The 18,974-nt window shown below is 36.8% G+C and overlaps 1 protein-coding gene across 2 annotated transcripts; it reads right to left on the reverse strand.

Annotated features, from left to right (window-relative positions):
• Positions 1-1,742: 1,742 nt before the first annotated feature.
• LOC131163062 (uncharacterized) lies at positions 1,743-18,095 on the reverse strand. Of its 2 annotated transcripts, XM_058119765.1 has the most exons (8): positions 17,485-18,087; positions 14,645-14,697; positions 14,118-14,210; positions 13,800-14,023; positions 11,502-11,567; positions 9,534-9,600; positions 2,303-2,413; positions 1,743-1,967 (listed from the first exon to the last, which is right to left on the reverse strand). In XM_058119765.1, the coding sequence occupies exons 1-8, from the start codon at positions 17,903-17,905 to the stop codon at positions 1,944-1,946; spliced, it is 1,059 nt and encodes a 352-aa protein (XP_057975748.1). In that variant the 5' UTR covers positions 17,906-18,087; the 3' UTR covers positions 1,743-1,943. The 2 variants fall into 2 exon arrangements, with proteins under 2 accessions (XP_057975748.1, XP_057975749.1); XM_058119766.1 differs by lacking the exon at positions 11,502-11,567 and having other exon boundaries at positions 17,485-18,095.
• Between the last annotated feature and the right edge of the window lie 879 nt (positions 18,096-18,974).

Raw genomic sequence — 18,974 nt, forward strand, 5'->3', positions numbered from 1 at the left:
ACTTGCTATATGATTATGAGGAAGGCCTTAATAGCTTTTAAATTAGTTCATAAAAATGTCCTTGATTGTGTGAATTGGTGGAAGAAGATTCATATAGTCAATCCCACTTATTAGGAGTTAAGGCTTCTTGTTGTTGTATCTATCGGTATCATGTTGCAATATTCATGTCTCATGTCAAAATCAATCCTTTTAGGTGATAGTGAAACCATCTGGGCACAATGCAAAAGTTCCCTCTAGCCATTGAGCTTTCTACTCATCAATCAAATGCCTTAAACATCAATAATTTGAACCCCCTCCATATATATCTCCCCCAAAAGAATCTAGTAATGGTATGTTATCACAGTCCCACAATAATGGTCTGTTTTTACAGTCTCACATCAGATGCGTACTTGGAAAATCTTGAGCTTATAAGGTTGATTTGAACTCCAACTATGAGAGACGTCTTTTATAAGATAAACTCGTGAGACCAATGGGTCAAAGTGAACAATACCTTATCAGAATTGACACAAGACTGTTATATTTAGCATTAAAGTCACCTTGAGAATACTATCATGTGAGACCAAGTAGTGACACTAATGAGGGCATCAGAGTTTCGATGGGGGAAAATGCCATAGTTCCACATCGAATGTGTACTAAGAAAATCTTAAGCTTATAAGGTTGATTTGGACTTCAATTGTGTGACATGTACTTTATAAGACAAACTCGTGAAGCTAATGGGCTAAAGTGAGCAATATTTCACCTGGGCTGAACTTGTCCACTTGGCTTCTATTCTCTAGCTAAAATGCAAATATGTAATTTTTACTCAATAGCAAGCCTATGAAAGAATTGAGAATTATCATTGCTCAGAAAATAACAACCTTCATTTTAAATTTTCATCCCCAACTAAAACCATCCCTCTTAAGAGAATCTCATCCAAATCATTCCCCTAATAACCATTTTTAGCCCTATCCCCATCATCCAACATCCCACACTCCTCCAACTAATCAATTACTTGAAGTAATTAATATGCCACTTTCCTCTCATTAAAACCATCAAATGTTGCTTTATTTACGAGCTTCATTTATCTTTCACAAACCTTAACATATTCACAAAACTAAAATCTTACCAACCCTAAGCCTAATACTTTGTAACGATCTTAAGCCCAACTCCTGCGGGACCGTAACACTCCCACGAAGTCTTAGGTGGCCAAGAGTTCAACTCTCCTATGAGTGTAAAGAACTCTAATATCCTAGGAAGCCCCCTGAGAAATCCTGCTACAATCTGATAGAAGAAAAGGCGGTGAACTAAAAGTCAAACCAACGGAAATTTCTAAGTCCATAACAACCAAGTGATAAAGCAGAGCGAAGACCCTAATAACCAAACTCTAATATCCTAGGAAGCCGGCTACTAGGGCATTCATTGTGCTTCACCACCTTTAAATTTAAATAAAATTTTATAAAATTTTATATTACCTTTTATCTAAATCTATACAAATCTAAATCAATTTATACTCCCAAATACAAGTTCAACATACACCACTTTTTTTCAAACTTTATAGGACCCCACTTCAGAGGATTATAATAGAAAAGCACAAAACAATAATCTAGAACTGGTCTAGGTAAAACCTCCTGAACAACAAACAAAAGGGTAATTAGTTCTGGAGGCTAAAAGGGAAACATAAATTGAATACTCATCTGACTTTAAGAACTATATAACATGTGACATCCCACAAAAAGAAAGAGAAGAGGAAGAAGACGAAGAAGAAGAAGAAGAATCACAACAATATTATTAATTTATCAAGCAAATTGCAAACAGTACATAACAGAAAAATATACAATAAGCATCTAATATGATTCAATGATGCCTTTCAATTTACGTGATGGGGAATCGCCATGTCCATTTTTCAACAGTGAGTGCATTCTCATATGCTACTACATGGGGAAAAGCCACAGGCCACAGCCAGCCTACTCTATATCTTTCACAGCGTCCTGCATCGTTGGTAGCAAGAAGTGAGTTGTGATTGCAAACATGGTATGTGCATAGTCAGAGGCATGAACCAGCACCCCATGATAAAGAAAGTTTAAATAAATGAAAGATAAAGAAAACATGTGCTTGCTTTCGCAGGCTATTTGGAAACCAGGTAAAAGAAAACAGCGATATTATCAAATCATTTTGAAAAGGGAAGTCCGTCACAGCAACTGAAGCAAATAGAATCTAAATTTTTCCTTCTTTTTTCAAAAGGCAACTGTTCAAAGGTTAAGTAGCAGTGTAGTAGTAAACTAGCAGGTGGGATAAACACATAAAAGGCTGACAGAAGCATCACCTTAGCAAGTCGGGTAACGTAAGCTGCAGCAGCTGCTGTAGCCAACAAGCCCAGCCCAAGCGTCCACAACTGACCATCTCCTCCAGGTAAACCAAACTCAGACTCTTCTTGCTGCAACAATTTGAAAAATTATAAATCGTCCAAAAAAATTATCAAAAAAAAAAAAAATCAAATCAAATCCTATCAGATAACATACGTCACTCCCCAGGCTACTATTGTTCTGATATAAATGAAGCATGGGAGCTTGTCACTAGTCAAGAAGTAATAACTCTAAATAGATCAAGTACTGGAAAAGATTATCAATTGAAATTTTATTTTGTGTTGCCAAAGCAGAATAGTTAGGTTTCAAAAAGAACAACCTGTCAATGTCCTAAATCTCACTCGCACTTGAAATTGAAGCAATGACTATAATTCACCCATGGGAACAAATATAAAAACCAAAAACAATGGTATGCATCCTAACTTGGCAGCAAGGTTTTAAATTCAGAAAAATTAGCTAAATTTTGAATTTTGGGAGGGGTCGAAATGGAACCTGCCTATCAGTTTCATTTTTGCAATAACTAGGCAGAACTCGGTAATTTCAAAACATTTCAGAAAATATAAAATATAATCCAAAATTTCAGAAATTAAAAAGAAAAACTGGAAAATAGGCAAGACTGGGGCTTTTCATCAAACCGATGAACATAAAATGGAGCTCCTTGTTTTCTTTGTCATCCTTTCAACAAAAATTGCAGGTTTGCGACATGAGCAACCCATCCAAAATTTTCATCAGATTGGAGCTTATAAAGCCTTCCTTAGACCTAGTCTTGGGCCTTCTAGACTAATTTTCACTCATTTATTCACTGCATACATAGGCAATACATTTCCCCCCCCCCCCCCACCCCAAGAAAACCCATTTGTTTGGACCCCTGAAACATACTTCAAAATTGACCAAATTACCAAAATGTTTCAAAAAATCATATAAAATTTAGACAATAAACTACATAATTAGATATTATATTCAATGGAGTTGACTAGACTTCAAAATCATAAATAAATTTTATGTCAAATAAATGTTTCATGAGCATTCTGATGATTCGAATACATCATTTATACATACATATATATAAAACACACATATATGCATATATAGGGCATACGAGAAAATATATTAACAGAGAAAGAATGTAGGAAGAAAGGAGAACAAGATGATCTCCAAATAAACAAAAGGAAATATATAGACTGCAAAAGAACTGCCATGAAACCCTACCCTTCCTGAATTTATCAAAACCCCACAAGCTCACTTGTGTGAAAATCACCTATACCCACAGAGCCACCAAACACAAGAAAAGAGCATATTAAAATGGTTAGCCACTCGGAAATAAAGGAAGAGTTGTACATTTTTTTCATTGGACTCATTACACAATGAGTGCATGTCATGACTCAGGGCCTTATAGGGTTTTTTACACTGAAGTCGATCATGCGTATTAAGCCTATTAAGACAGAGAGTCCACATGAATGTTCTGATCTTGGAAGGGCCCTTAGCCTTCAAAACAATGTGGCTCCAAGGAAAATGACTAGGAAAAGAATTGAAGGAGTTTTAGGGAGGTGAAGAAAAAAGGATTTGGTGGAAAAAAGGCCCACATAATCCCCACTAAAACTCTCTCATCTCCCTTACTAGAAGGAAAAGAAGGATCCAAAACATTAAGCATTGTGGTAAGTCCAGCAACCTCTTTCATTGAGATTCCTAAAAAACTGGAAATCCCAAGAGAGAGGCCCCACCACAAAGAAACGGAACATTTGATCGGTGCACTATGAAGAGTGGAAATCTTGAAAAGATGGAGCACCATCAACTCCAACAAACTCTCACCAACCCAAACATCTTACCAAAACCAAACCTTATTGCCACTACCCACTTTGAAAAGGGTGGGAGGAAAAATTAAACAAGCAACTAGGGAAACAAACTTCTCAGGGCTTGCATGGGAAACAATGTCATTTCCTCTAGTGTCCCAACCATTCTGATGGGCTCTTTCTTATCACCTTGAGCCATAAGGAGTTCACTTCTATAGGGAACCACTACAATCTTTTTCCAATTAGAGAAATGTTTTAAGAAACCACATTGCCATGGCCCAACCCCTCCCCCCCTCACTGATTTGTGTTTCCTAATAGTCTTTGAACTAACCAGATGATCTCTCTTAGTCTCCCCAAACTGGACCAAAGAAAGTCAAGCATACACCCTCTCAAGAATCCTAGCAACACTCTTGGGAACTCTAAAAGAGAAGGTAAAAAAAAAAAAGCATGTTGGAGAGGGAGGCACTAATGAGAGTAACATGACCTCCAAGGGATAAGTATGCTCTCTTCCACTCCTCCAACCTCCTACCAACCATCTAGACCACAGGATCCCAAAAGGTCACAAAATTAAGATTGCCTCTGATGGGGAAAGTAAGAGAGGACAGCAACCAATCTAAAGTGGTGCAACCAAATAAGCCCTAAACCTTTCTAACTCCCACTCCCCCACCCCCCACCCCCCCACCCCCCAACCCTAAACCCTAAACCCTAAACCCTAAAACCCTAAACCCTAAACCCTAAAACCCTAAAACCCTAAACCCTAAACCCCTAAAACCCTAAAACCATCCTAAACCCTAAAACCCTAAACCCTAAACCGCACGCGCGCATTGAACAATGATTTCAACAATTAAGAATTTTGCAGCATTGTCTTTGAGAAATAAAATAGCATTGTCAGCCTCCCCCCCCCCCCCCAAAAAAAAAAAAAAACTCTCAGCATGCAGAAGCATCCTACTCAAGACAATCACAACTAGAGTAAACAAAAAATGTGACAACAGATCGGTTGCCTAAACCCTCTTAAAAGCCCTGAACCATTCTCTAGGCTGGCAATTAGCAATAACAGAGAAATGGTTCGAACACAAGCAGCCGTTGACCCACTCCCTTCACACACTCCCTTCACACATTCTTAAAGCCTTTCCCAACCATCATTTTATCTAGAAAACCCTAATTCATCATATCATAAGCATTTCCAGAGTTCCGCTTAAAGAATAGCCTCTTCTACAATTCTACCCCTTCTCATCACATCCTCAACCACCTCATTAACTACCAACACTACATGAAGGAGTTGTCAGTCTTTAATAAAAGCAAACTTGACCATCTACGCAGAGTCTCCGAACCTACAATATGATCTCTACTACCCTCACCTACACTCAACCACAAGAGATCTCTCATCAACTTCCTCAAGCCTCCATGCCACTTCCGCAGGAATTTTTAAAAAAAGGGATAATACGAAGGGATGGAGGACAGAAAAGCTCGGAGAAGGGCAACATGACCCCTAAGTGAAGAACGCTCCTTTCATCTATCCAATCTCCTAGCTCCACTCTCAAAAATTAGGTCCTAAAGAGAGTCAAAATTGGGATTACCTCCTAAGGTGACACCTAAATAGGTAATAGGCTAAGTAAAAACGGCAAAATTTGCTAACCAAACACAAAAGGCTCCACATTAATACCAAGATCCACCATACCATCCTTAGAAAAAGTTAATTTTCAACTTGGATGCTTTCTCAAACACATGGTCAGAAAATTAGAGATGCAGCCCATATTCTCTAAAAGGAAAAGGATAGTATCCTTTGCAAAGTGAAGATGTAATATGATACAATCCTCATACCCTACCTTAAGCCCCTCTATCAAACCTAACAATTCCTCTATTATTCATCGTACTCAAAACGTCAACCTCAATAATTAGAGAATGAGAAAAAAGATCTTGCTGTCTTAGATCCTGGACAAAAGAAACCAAAGCTTAGCCTCACTGTTCACTACCACTGAAACGATCACAGAAGATTAAACACACCCACGAATCTATCTCCTCCACCTCAAACCAAAACCTTTTCTATCCATAACCTTGTCCAAGAAGCTCCAGCTCACCCTATCATAAGCTTTCTCGAAGTCAAGTTTCAACACTAGACCTCTCCAATTCCTTCGAATAGCATCTCCAACCACCTCATTCGCTATCATGGCAGCATCTAGGATCTGTCTATCACCTATAAAGACACTATCAAAGAGAGATAGTAACCTCTCTCCTACCATCCTCTAGCTCTTTAATAAAATTCCTTCTTTTGCTACCCACCACCCCATGGAAGAGTCTAGAGACACAATCCCCATCCCTAACCCAATTTGTTCTAAATTTTGCCTCCAACTCATTTTTTCCCTTAAACAACTTGTTCAAATTCATTGGATAACTGAACTCGTCTACCAGCTATGTCCATAGAAAGAGATCCCTCATCCATCAGTCACATCCAATTCCTAAAGAATACCTTTTTTCCTAGACTGGACATCACCAACAACTTCCATATTCCATATTCCATATAAAAACTTATCTTTCAAATACCTCAATCTTTTCATAAAACAAAACCCCTTCCAACCTCCACACTAAACTCCCCCCCCCCCCCCCCCCCCCCCCCCCCCCCCCCAAACCAATCCCAACCACTCCGGAAATCAGGATGTGTCAGCCACATGTTGTCAAATCTAAATAGAGTAGGGGCCATAGGGACACATTTAATAGGATTAGGTAGACTCAAGAACCAAAGAGCAATGGTCAGAAATAACTCAAGGGAGCACTTCTTGAGTTAAGGTAGGAAATACATCCTCCCAATCACTGGTAAACTGAAACCTATCAATCCTAGTTGCCATTGACCCAATGCCAACAGCGAACCAGGAATTTTAAGCATTCAAAAAGGGGAATCGCACTCCCTAACAAAAGTGTCAAAACCCCTCATATAATTCTAGAGCCTCTTGATTCCTCATTAATGGACCTAATGACATTAAAATCGCCCCCAAACACCATTGAAGGGAACACATGCCATATTCTGTCCATAAACCAAGGTACCACGACTGCCCCTTTCCTATGACATCTAACAAAAAAAGGACCAATTAAAACATCCAATTCACTAGAAAATATAGTATCCTAGATGATCACAATACTCCCTGAGGAACCAGTAGATGCTGACCAAACCGAATCTTTGAATCTTGAATCTCAGATGCTCCTAGCTAGAAACCCATCCAACACCTCCAATTTAGACTCTTGAAGCATAACAGCATCTGCAGCAACCTTATCTATAATATCCATAATCTGACAACATTTAACAATTACCAGGACAACCCACGCCCTTAATATTGCAGCTCAAGATCTTCTTTCTGCCACCTTACAGCCCCTAACACTCTTGCCCTACAACACCTCCCCCACCTCCCAGCCCTCCAAAGTTTATATTAGAGCGCTAATTTTCACAATTCTTTCCCCACTCTAAACAAGCAAGGACTATCAGGCTTGAAGGAGGTGAAGTTGACCAACAGATTAATTCAATTATCTCCACAAAAAAATGCAAGCTGAACTGAGATATTTTTCCATTTTTTGTAACAGATACATTAAACACAACCAAAAACACCAGCTGCAACACAAGTACCAATTAGCTATAACTCGCACCACTCAAAACACCAAATGGGCACAGCAAACATACTCATCAATTGACATCCCAGAAACAGCTGTATACCCAAGTTGAAGTATGCACAATAAACTAACCCACACTCCTTGTACTCCTACGATTTTTCACTTAGGATTGGAGGGTTGTTGATGGAGCATTCTCCAGCCCATTTTAATTTTAAGGTTCTTCAGCTTGGACTTTACAATTAAGCTTCCTGGCCTATCTGAGTTGCCGGGATCAAATCCTGCATCATCAAGGTGATATTCGTATTATAGGTTTAAGGGCATTTTTTCCCTTTGGAAAATAGCAAAATGCATTTAGGAGTACAACTGGTCTGGGAGAGATATTCTCCTCTTAATGACACTCCTTTGTCTTCTCCGCTACTTTCTCAAACCCTAGTTTTGTATTCTGTAGTTAAGATATTCCAGGTTCACAGCAAATTCATTCCAACTTAGTCCTGAATCCTGAACTGTTCACCAGATTGAATCAACGTCACTCATTAAAATATGGCTGTCGACATTATTCACAACAATTACTTATTAATACAGAACCCCATGTTAATCCTAGAGCACAATCACTTCCAGAGCCCCAAGTTAATTGTATGATCTGAAGTGTAGCCAATGCTTTTTATGAGGGAAATATTTGAATATAAAAACAGAATTGCCAAAATTTTATGGTAGTTACTTAATAAGCCATAATGCAGCCTAGTTGTTATCCCAGTGGTTTATGTTATAAAGCACCCTTCTAGCTAAATTCTTTGCAACAGAAAAGATGTTATCAGACAGAAAAATTCTCCATTATTCATGTTTCCATCTTGCTAGTGCTACATCCCAAAATGATTCCCAAATGTTTGAGTTATAAAAAGAAGTTGAAAATTAAAGTTATACATTAAGGCTCATCAAATCCAACTCAAAATTTTAATATAACTACATGGAACACATAAATTGCATTGATTCCAGAATTATTTGGCAAATTCACCAGCTACATGTCAATACATCATCAATTCTCTTATTTCAAGTTCATAATTTATTCATTTCCAAGTCAGTTCTGAAATTATCACCATATTGTCTCAATATCATTATTCACTAAAACAGGTTTGCTGACATTCTTCATGAAGGTTTCTTGCTATCTGGAATCCCATATTTATTCCTATGGCTAAATACTTCCCAGATTCGCAAGTTGCTTTTCTGATCTCAAGTGTAACTAGTAAAAATTTTATACAAAGGAAAATATTCAACTGATAAAGCAGTCCGTAAAAAATTTCTGATAGTTCCAGAACACAACGCTGCAAACTAAATAATTACCAAATATCCATTTTGTCAATACACCTTTCACATTAATTACTGTTCATATTTTTCAGAAATGCAATTCTCAATCATATAATACTATTGATCATGCAAAGTTTCAGTCCCTACCATGCAGCCTATCTTAGTTTTTTTTATATTTTTCAACATAGACAAATGATTACATATTAAGGAAACTTCATACCCTATCTTTTATACTCCTAACTTCTGCTACAAAGCATCCTTCTATCAAAATTCTTTGCAATGAAAAAGACACAGTGAAATAGAAAATTTCTCTATTTGCCTGTCTTGGTTTTGGTGCACACCTCTTCTTTCTTCTGCTTATCAGCTCAATGATATTTATGTTTTGATCAAATTTTCATTCCCATTTATTTATTTTAAGTTGAGACAAAACACTAGAAGCAACATTAAAATTTCAAACAAATGAATAAAGAAATTAGAGTTGAGGAACAAATAACAAACTCACAATAATTGCTCGCCCAAAAGCACCAGCACTCACATAAGCCCATGTACCTGGAAGCATCCCCAACCAACTGCAAGAAAAATATTCATTCAATTTTTATGAGACCACATTTCAAAGGGCATTTTCAAATTTTGACATGCATGTTGCCATGAATTTGCTTTGAAAATAAGTTTCTAGATATGAACAGCAAGCTACTGTATCACTAAATCATGATTTACCTCATCACTCCAGTGACTTACAGTAACCAATTTCCTAAATACAACCTTATTCACTGTAGGTAGCTCAAGGATTTATTTCAAGGGAAATAAACAAGAAAAAATATAAATTTTATTAACATTAAAAAAATTCTTTGAATTTGGGACTATAGGTTATTCAACATTTAAGAAATTTCCATCAAATTTTTGGATTTTATTTTTTTTTTCTTTTTGTATAAACAGTGAATTTATTTTATACATATAATAGAGAGAGAGAGAGAGAGAGAGAGAGAAGAGAGTAAGCAACAACAACAAACTAAGCTTAACTGCCACTAGGTGGGATTGACTACATGAATCCTTTTCTAACAATTTATACAACCTTGGGCAATTTACTCTAAAATATTGAGGGATGTTAAAAATTCCTACTATCTCATTCCAAGTTATTTTAGATCTATTCCTATCCTTTCTAATGCCACTAACAATAAATAGCTCACTCCTCCTCACTAGGGCGTTATTTGGCCTATGTTGCATTTGTCAAAACCATCTCAATCACCCTCCCTTATCTCATCTTCCACAGGTGTTATATTCATTCCTTATAAACTTATACTTTAGGTTATATTGTTTGTAAGTTTCCTAACATTATGATTCATTATAGATCCAAGGTATCAAAATCTACTAATTCTATTAGTTTTCTTGACCATCAAGTTCAATCTTTTCACCACTATTCCTCCAACCATGACTGAAATTATATTTCATTTATTTTTCTACTTATCCTAGGACCTCTAGATTCTAAAGCTTGAGAGGAAAAAAAAAGAGTACAAGTGGAAAAAAAAAAAAAAACAATACAATAGAAAAATGAAATAACTAGACAAACAGAAAACAAATATTGCAAAACAGCCCTACTCAAGCAAAGCAACCCAATCCCACTATGGATCTTCCAGACGTAAATGCGAAAGAAACCATTTGTCAATACCCACGACGACACTAGAAACACTGCTCTATTCCAAAGCAAGTTAAGAGGAGTATCCAAAATCTTAAAGAATCTGGTATTTCTCTCCATCCAAAAATGCCAGAAGACAGCCAAAATTGAACGCTGCCACAAAGCCTATATATCGTTCCCCTTTTCAAACCCCTTAAATAAATCACAAAATGCCTCCGAGGAAGGGTACACCCAACTCTCCATAAATACCTGTTAGAAAAGAGAGGCCATTTTAGTAATTATGCATTGTCAGTAGGGGCATTTTCATCTTTCAGATTCGTTTATATTAATGGAAGACACAACCCACAACTTGTATTATGAAGTATGTAGGTATTCAAGGCATTCTAGAAGAAATTAGAGCAAAAATAGCACTAAAAGAGCTCTAACATGCTGGTGCATGGCATCCTTCCGGCAGGTGCATGGGGACATGTGGCTGCTCCGATGGCGATGAAACTTGACAGGATTACAGATTGGCAGTGTCTGTGACTATAAAAGTCCAGGAGTTTTTCCAGCAACTGCTATGTTTTCTGGCAACTCCTGGAGTTCTTTCTGGTTTTTGGCGCTGTGAATGACACTCCTATAGTGGTAGATTTGGATAGAATTGCGAGGTTTAGGGCTTATTTTGGCAGTGGCTACGAACTTTGGGTTTAGGCTGGATCTTTCTTTGATACCATGCTAAAATATTGGGTAAATTGGACGACCTAATCACAAAGAGAGGTCTCTCTATTTACAGTATATGCCAAGTACATAACAATGACCATAATACCCTTACTAACTCACGCATTAACTCATGCTTACCAACATAGCAATAAAATATCGCAGTAATGCTGAACCCTAAACTCTCTTGTCACTCCCCAGTTGGAGCTGAAAAACAAACCAAGAAATGCATAGATCAATCTACAAAAATATCTTTACTCTTAAGGCAAAATAAGATTTAATGATTTGATATTCTAGCAAGCAGCAAATCAGGTAGCCTGCTAGAGACCCTTGAATTTTAAGTTAGTTTCATTTTTCTCTATGCACCAAAAGAAATGTCAACAATTGGATTACATAGAACAATTAAAAATCTTAAGCCACCAAGTAAAATGACACCCAAACCATGTTGGCCCATGCTACATAGACTTGGGCAAAAGAGTTCCATGTGAGGTCGCAAATGCGTGTGTTGCAATTACCTATTTTTCAAAAAAATTTCAACATTTTGAAGTACCCAGAATAAGTACAAATATCCTACACTCACATATTGAACAAGGGTATCTAGAGAATGAAGTGAAGAATCCACATATTAGAACGCTGGGGACATGCATGATGTTGCTCTTTTTCATTCAAATTGTCCACAATTTTTGAAGAAAAAGCATGAACTCTTGGAAAATTCAAGGGAAAACACATCCAAAAAGGTGACATTCAACTTGACAAGAGATTTTTTTTTTTTTGTAATAAAAGAAATTTATTAGGTAAAAGAGGAAAGAAATAGAATCAGAGAGGACAACAACTGTCAACAAGTCCTTAAGAAGGAATGCCAAAGAAAGAAAAGTAAAAGAAAAAAGAGGGAAAAAACACCCTAACGGGACTAATTTAAAAACCCTTTCAACTCTTCCCATCATAATTTATAAAACATTTAAATTTTCTGCATCTCATATACCCTTTTTCACCTTATTCTTTTCAAAATCTAACATTATTTCCCTTCCCCTTGGAGCCAACAACCTCATTCCTATCTTATCCAAAAGCTCTTGATATGCAATATCCTTTTCACTAATGACTTTAACAAGAGAATTGGGGCCTAGGCAAAATGCCATATGCCTTGACATCAACTCTATTAACAGAAGATATTGCCTTTACCAATGATTGAAACTCTTGACGAAGCCTGTCTAGCCATCTTCTTCATGTCCACCTGGTATAAACATGGAAAACTGATTCCCCTACCAGCCAAGCCCAAGTCTAGAAACTTCCCCATTTTTTAGATCTAATTGTCATCCAATAAATCACCACCCACCCCCCTCCCAAATTGAATAATTTAAAAACATTTTCATGACCTTCCTAAAACCAAAGAGGATCAAACAAAAAATCATTTTGCTGCCACCTAAGAGACCTTCACCCAACAATTACAAAACAGGTTTTACTCTAGCTGAAAAATAAAGTACCCTTTCCCCACTTTATCCAAAAATCAAAGTATTTCCCTACATCTGAACTGATTCACTAAAAAATCTTCCCATCATGGCATACAACAGCTATGGTAGTGTCGATCAATGAAGGGGAGAACTACAAGAGTGGAGAAGAGAGAGTTTTGCGAGCCATTCCCCTCTCCAGATGTTAGTTGAGGACTATTTTGTCTCAATTGGTAGGCAGTATCCTGTCCCTTAATTTGAGATGAAAATTTGTTGATGTGATTAAGTCCCCAATTATTATGGCCAACCTCCATCAGTTCTTCTGAAATATCCAAAATATGAGAACTAGAAGTTCATTTTTCCCAAAAAATAGAGTTTTGTTTTGAACCTTCTGTCATCTAAATCAAAAACAATTCTTCAGCATCAAAGGCTTTTTAATTCCTGTTCCTCAAAAGAAATTAAAAACATGAGATACACCATATGAAGCACCAAGTCTTCTCTTTTGTTGCCAAATAAACCTTGCCAAGAAACAAGCTCTTCTCTCACTGACCTCCACTTAACAAGAACATGATTCATTAAAGGGCACCAAGAGGATGATGACCCATATACAAGAGAAACATCATGCACATGAATAAAAAATAATCTGAAAAATTTAAAGCACAATATGTGTCCAAAACATGCTGCTCCAAATCAGAAAGATTAAGTTTTAAAACACCTATATTTGAGAACTAAGAGCAGCAATTGCTTTCCTTCAAAAGCTATCTCATTTATCTCCCTCCTCACACTTGAAAAGTTGTGAGAGGCATCAAAGATTTTCTCACTGTACATGGATATAACCCCCAAAGTTCACCCTCCACAAACCCTGCTGTTGCCAAAGAAATTCCAAAGACAGAGAAGGCAAACTCCCACAACAGTAGCATACTAACATCTGCTTTTGAGAATGAATAAAAACGGATCAAACAAGAAACTATAATTGTATAAACAAGAAACAAACCTTCCCAACACATATGGGACGAACTTCACAGATGTCAAACCATACAAATAATTCCCTAGTGAAAAGGGAAGCAAGGGACTCAAACGTAGGAGGGTAACAACTCTGAAACCATTTTCCCCAATTGCTTTGTCAATTGCAAGAAATTTCTTGTTTCCTTCAACTAATTTAAGAATACGTTCGCGAGCAAAATATCTGGCAATTAGAAATGCAACACTTGCAGCCACCTGAAATGGATAAAATAATACACTTATTTTAGTCCACCACCACGACACTTAAAGTTGATAGTTTATTACTTCATACTAACAAGAACCAACTTACAGTTCCACTGATAGAGACAATGACAGTGCCAGTAATAGAGCCAAAAAGAAGACCAGCTGACATGGTAAGCGGAATGGCTGGAATTGCAAGGATCTAGGAGAACATGAATTATGCAAAATCAGTTTTCAGTGTCAGATGATGAAATTCTAAAAAAGTGAAAATTACCATTGACACTTAGTGAAATATATGCAAATCTGAAAGCTATTTTGGGGCACAATGTGACCAAATAAGGTTTTAGAGGAACTATAACATATAACTGAATTGTTCCCCCTCACCATCACCAACACCACACTCCAAACCCCCACCCCCACCCCCACCCCAAAATTCTCAGTTATACAATAATGGACCTGGCATATTCAAATTACACGAACAAAACACATAGAATATATACACATTGCTCCAATTCTTTCATTTGGAAATCAGAAGCACAAAACATTTGTTTTCCATGTTATCTTGACACTTGACCATGGATTACCATGACGGGTTGGACAACATATCTTGCTTAAGAGAGGGAGAGTCACACATACTTCCAATCCAGCATAAACCACCACAAATAAAGCATATCCAGCTGGTCCATAACCTGTTTACCAAAAGAACTGTATGAGAACAAAAACTTTGTATGCATTGCATCAATTCTTTTAAAAACTAAAGTGAAACAAGAGAGGTTCAGACAGCATACTTGCAGAAGGGACCTTTCCTACCTCGTCATCATATTTTCCCTCAAAAAATGATTCAAAAACAAATGCAGAGGTTTATTCCTTGGTTTAATAAGTTTGGAAGCTGGTTGGAGTACAGCATTGCAAAAGATGGCACTTTTCTCTATGTTGTTATCTTTTTAGGCCCAACTTTAGGAAGCAAAGGGGTGGGGATTCATTTGTTGGCAATGGGTTTAGTAATTGGAATAAGAAAGAAAGACCCACTACTATGTTGGAGGTACAAACAATGTTCATAACCAAGCTTGGAAGAAGTGCCAAGCTTTAATGAATCAAAGTCATCCCATTGAAGTTGCTTTATTTTAGCATATATCAAGAACATCCAATGACAATAGTTGATTGCATCGCTTCCTCGATTGGATTTCGTGGTTATGAAGAATCTGAGAGTTCTACTAATGAGGGAACTTTCTTTGAACTTGTCAAATTTCTACTTGATCACAATGAAGCAATCAACAATGTTGCCTTACAAAATGCTCCTAATGATCAAAATCAGCACCTACAGTTGAGATCACTATTGTAATAACTAATGATTTTAGGGTTGACTTGTTTGCTAGCATAGATGATGAATCACATGATATGTCACATAAAGAGCAAATGGTCATTGGCCAGCAATATATGGACAAAATGGAAAGTGTTGTATAGCCCTTCTTTGGAATTGAACATATTAGTGATACTAGTGTTTTAATTAAAGCAGGAATAGAATCATTGTTGTGCAAAAATGGATTGAGCACATAAAGGATATGTGGATGAGGTTACGGTGGTGCTAATAAAATGCAAGGTGAACTTAATGGTCTCAGAAGTTTGATTTTAAGGGAAATCCCTTTTCTTTCAATGTCCATTGCTTTACTCATCAACTCCAACTTACACTTGTTGCCATTGCAAAGTATCACATTGATATTGTTTCATCTTTCAACTTTATTTCTATTTTGTTGAATGTTATTGGAGGCTTGTGTGTAAATGTTACAACAACTTTCAAGAGAAGCAACTTGTTAATTTTAGTGAAAATTTGGGAAATGGAGAAATTCAAAGTGGAAGAGGCTTGAATCAATACACATTGGGATTCCCATTATGGTTCAATAATGAACATGAGGAACTTAATCCTCATGTTTTCTTCGATGATTAATGTTATCGAGATTATCATGGAAGATGGTCCTTTTGAACAAAGGGCTGAAGCTCATGACCTGTCAAATTCAATGCAACCATTTGATTTTGCATTGACCTTGCATTTGATGAAGAAAGTGTTGGGAATCATAAATGAATTATCACAAGTTTTGCAAAGAAAGGACCAAGATATCATCAAAGCCATGAAACTTGTTAAGATCTACAAGGAGCAACTACAAATGTTTAAAGATAAAGGCTAGGAAACTTTATTAGACAAAGTCTCCTTATTTTGCAATTGTCATGATATTGGTAGTGGCATTCCCAACATGGATGGCATATTTGTTATCAATGGGCAAGCCCAGCGTAAAATTGAACAAGTTACAAACCTACAACCATGTTGAGTTATTTTACACTATTGTGCATATGCAACCGAGCTTAACAATCAGTTCACCCAGGTAAATATTGAATTGCTTCTTTGTGTAGCATTTCTCAATACAAATAATGCTTTCTTTACTTTTAATAAAAAAAAATTAATTCACCTTGCTCAAATTTGCCCTCTTGAATTTTCTCTAGTGGATGTAATGACACTTGATACTCAAATTGAGACATAAATCCTTGATATGCATACTAGCACCAAATTTTTTGGCTTAAAAGGGATTGGTATTGGTAGCCTTGCAAAAGTTGGTCAAGACACGAAAAGCTATTGTTCATCCATTAGTTTATTTGCAAGTGAAGTTAGCACTAATTTTACCAATCACTATTGCAACCATGGAGAGGGCATTTTTATGCAATAAAACTTGTGGAGAATCGGTTGTGTAATCGAATGGGAGATGGTAGGATGAATGATTGTTTTGACACTTATATTTGAGAGCTAGATTTTCAATAACATAGCAAATGAGGTGATGATAATTGCAAAAATTTAATCTTATAAATATAAATTTAAAAATAAATAAATAAATAAATAAAAGTATGTTACGCATGAGAGCCCCAGCCCCCACTGGCTATAGGTCCTAGATACGCCACAGTTTGAACTCCGTTTAATCTTTCTTTTAGAATTATCAAATTCTCACACCAAGCAAAAGAATTTAATAGAATTCAATTATAATTGTACCTGTGGTTTTATTGGATTTATAAATGAATTGGCCTAGTGCTTGGGAGCTAGAGTACAGACCTTCAATTTGGATTTGTGTACGTTCGAAGAAAAAAGTGACATGATTTTTTGTACAAATCAACACAAACCCAAATTAAAGGTTCAAAACTCATGCTCCCAAATGCACCATGAATTCAGTTCAATTGAACTGAAATGAGATGAACTCCATAGAAATATGAAGCATAGTGAAGATCTATTATAGATCCTTATTTTATTAAGGTAAAAGAAAAAAACAAACAAAAAAAAACGCACACACGCACACACATAACAGCAGCAGCAACTCAGATGGACGGTAAATTTTCCGTAAATTTACTTCAAACAAACCAATTCAGAAACATATCAAAAAGAACCACATCAATTTCTCAGGAATTGCCCAAATGGATATTGATTTTTAACGACTTACCATCGATGAAGCCCGAAAACTGCGTCAAAAAGGCATTGATCTGGTCCCTGTAGACATAGCCCACAGTGGCGAACCCGCCAACAACACCCACAAGCAACAGGCCAGCCACAAGGGTACCCTTAACTGCAGTGCCAGCCTCCAACCGGCCACCAGCATCATCTCCTCCGCTCGTGTCGTCGGCGCCGCCATCGTCCTTCTTCGGGCTCAAGAACCACCGCAGACTTCGTTTCCTCTGGAAGGTCCTCTGTTTCTGGGATTGTTTGAGGGAAGAACATGGCTTGAGGAAGTGGAAGCGCTTGGGTTTGAAGCTGAAGAGGAATGAGGAAATGGGGGAAGAGGAGTGAAGGGAGGTGTCGGGCGGGAGGGGCAGGGAGTGGAGAGGTTGGCGAAGAGAAGAGGAGAGACATGGCCAGGTGCGCATTTTAAGCGGCCAGTGAAGCGTAGGATAAGAACTGCTGTGGGTGGTGCCATGGAGATGGAGGTGGCGTGTTTAGCTGCTGGCCTCCTGGTGCGGAAACGTGGACCATGCGTGCGTGTGCGGCCATCAGCGTTGATAAGAAAGACGCAAACGTACCTTTAGGCTTAGGGTGTGATCTAGTGCTCATTCATTTAGAAGTGATGGATCAATTTATAAATTTATAAACGGGTTAACCTGAACTTTATATTTAACAAATGGATTGAAGGATTTTGACTTAGGTATCGATCATATTACTTGTTTATATTTAAAAAAATTATATTTTATAATTTTTATTTTTACTTTTTAAAATTTAGATAAACAATATTTTATAATTACAAGTTATATAATTAGATCTATTGAAAACTTAAAGAGAAAAAAATGATACACAATACAAGTGACTGATTGTATTTATATTGGTATAATTTTTAAAACTTTAAATCATACTTTTTAAAAAAAAAAAATTAAAGTGATATACTGCTATAAAATTTTAAGTTTTATTGTTAAGATATTAATAAATAAAATAAATGAGTAAATGAGCGTTGTTTTTTTATTAAAGAAAATGAAGTCAATTTGGGTGGAATGTTAAAGGGACAAATTTAAATAAATAAATTATATTTTTAAATGAGTGCTTAAAAGATACTCGTTTATGACTTATTTATTAAACATGTAGGTTTGGGTTTACGTGTAACGACCCGAAAATTCTGCTACATTCTTTTTTTCTATAAAATAAGTCTACTCTGATACCAAATTGTAATACTCTGTGTAAAATTTTTTATATAATATCTATATAAAATACACTATAATACCCTGTGATGCCTTGAGTGGCACCAAGTATAACAGTTCTTAAACATATCACACTACTCAGAAGAAGCATCTATCTATATATACATATATACATCCAATTACAATACCAGAGTTCTACAACCATCCACCAACATATAAGTATCTTCCCATACACAACCACTTACCCTTTAACCAGGACTATACCAACTCCTCCTCTACCTCGGAGCTTGCTCCGCTCGTCTGTCTGGAT

This window comes from Malania oleifera, chromosome 8 (assembly GCF_029873635.1).
Source record: "Malania oleifera isolate guangnan ecotype guangnan chromosome 8, ASM2987363v1, whole genome shotgun sequence".
Classification (NCBI taxonomy): domain Eukaryota; kingdom Viridiplantae; phylum Streptophyta; class Magnoliopsida; order Santalales; family Ximeniaceae; genus Malania; species Malania oleifera.

Coding starts and splice junctions, on each gene's coding strand:
- LOC131163062 (XM_058119765.1), bottom strand. CDS start 17,905: ATGCGCACCTGGCCATGTCTCTCCTCTTCTCTTCGCCAACCTCTCCAC. Junction 14,698..17,484: donor GTTTTCGGGCTTCATCGATG/GTAAGTCGTTAA, acceptor TTTGGTAAACAG/GTTATGGACCAGCTGGATAT. Junction 11,568..13,799: donor GTCCCATATGTGTTGGGAAG/GTTTGTTTCTTG, acceptor TTTGTTTTTCAG/CTCCAACTGGGGAGTGACAA.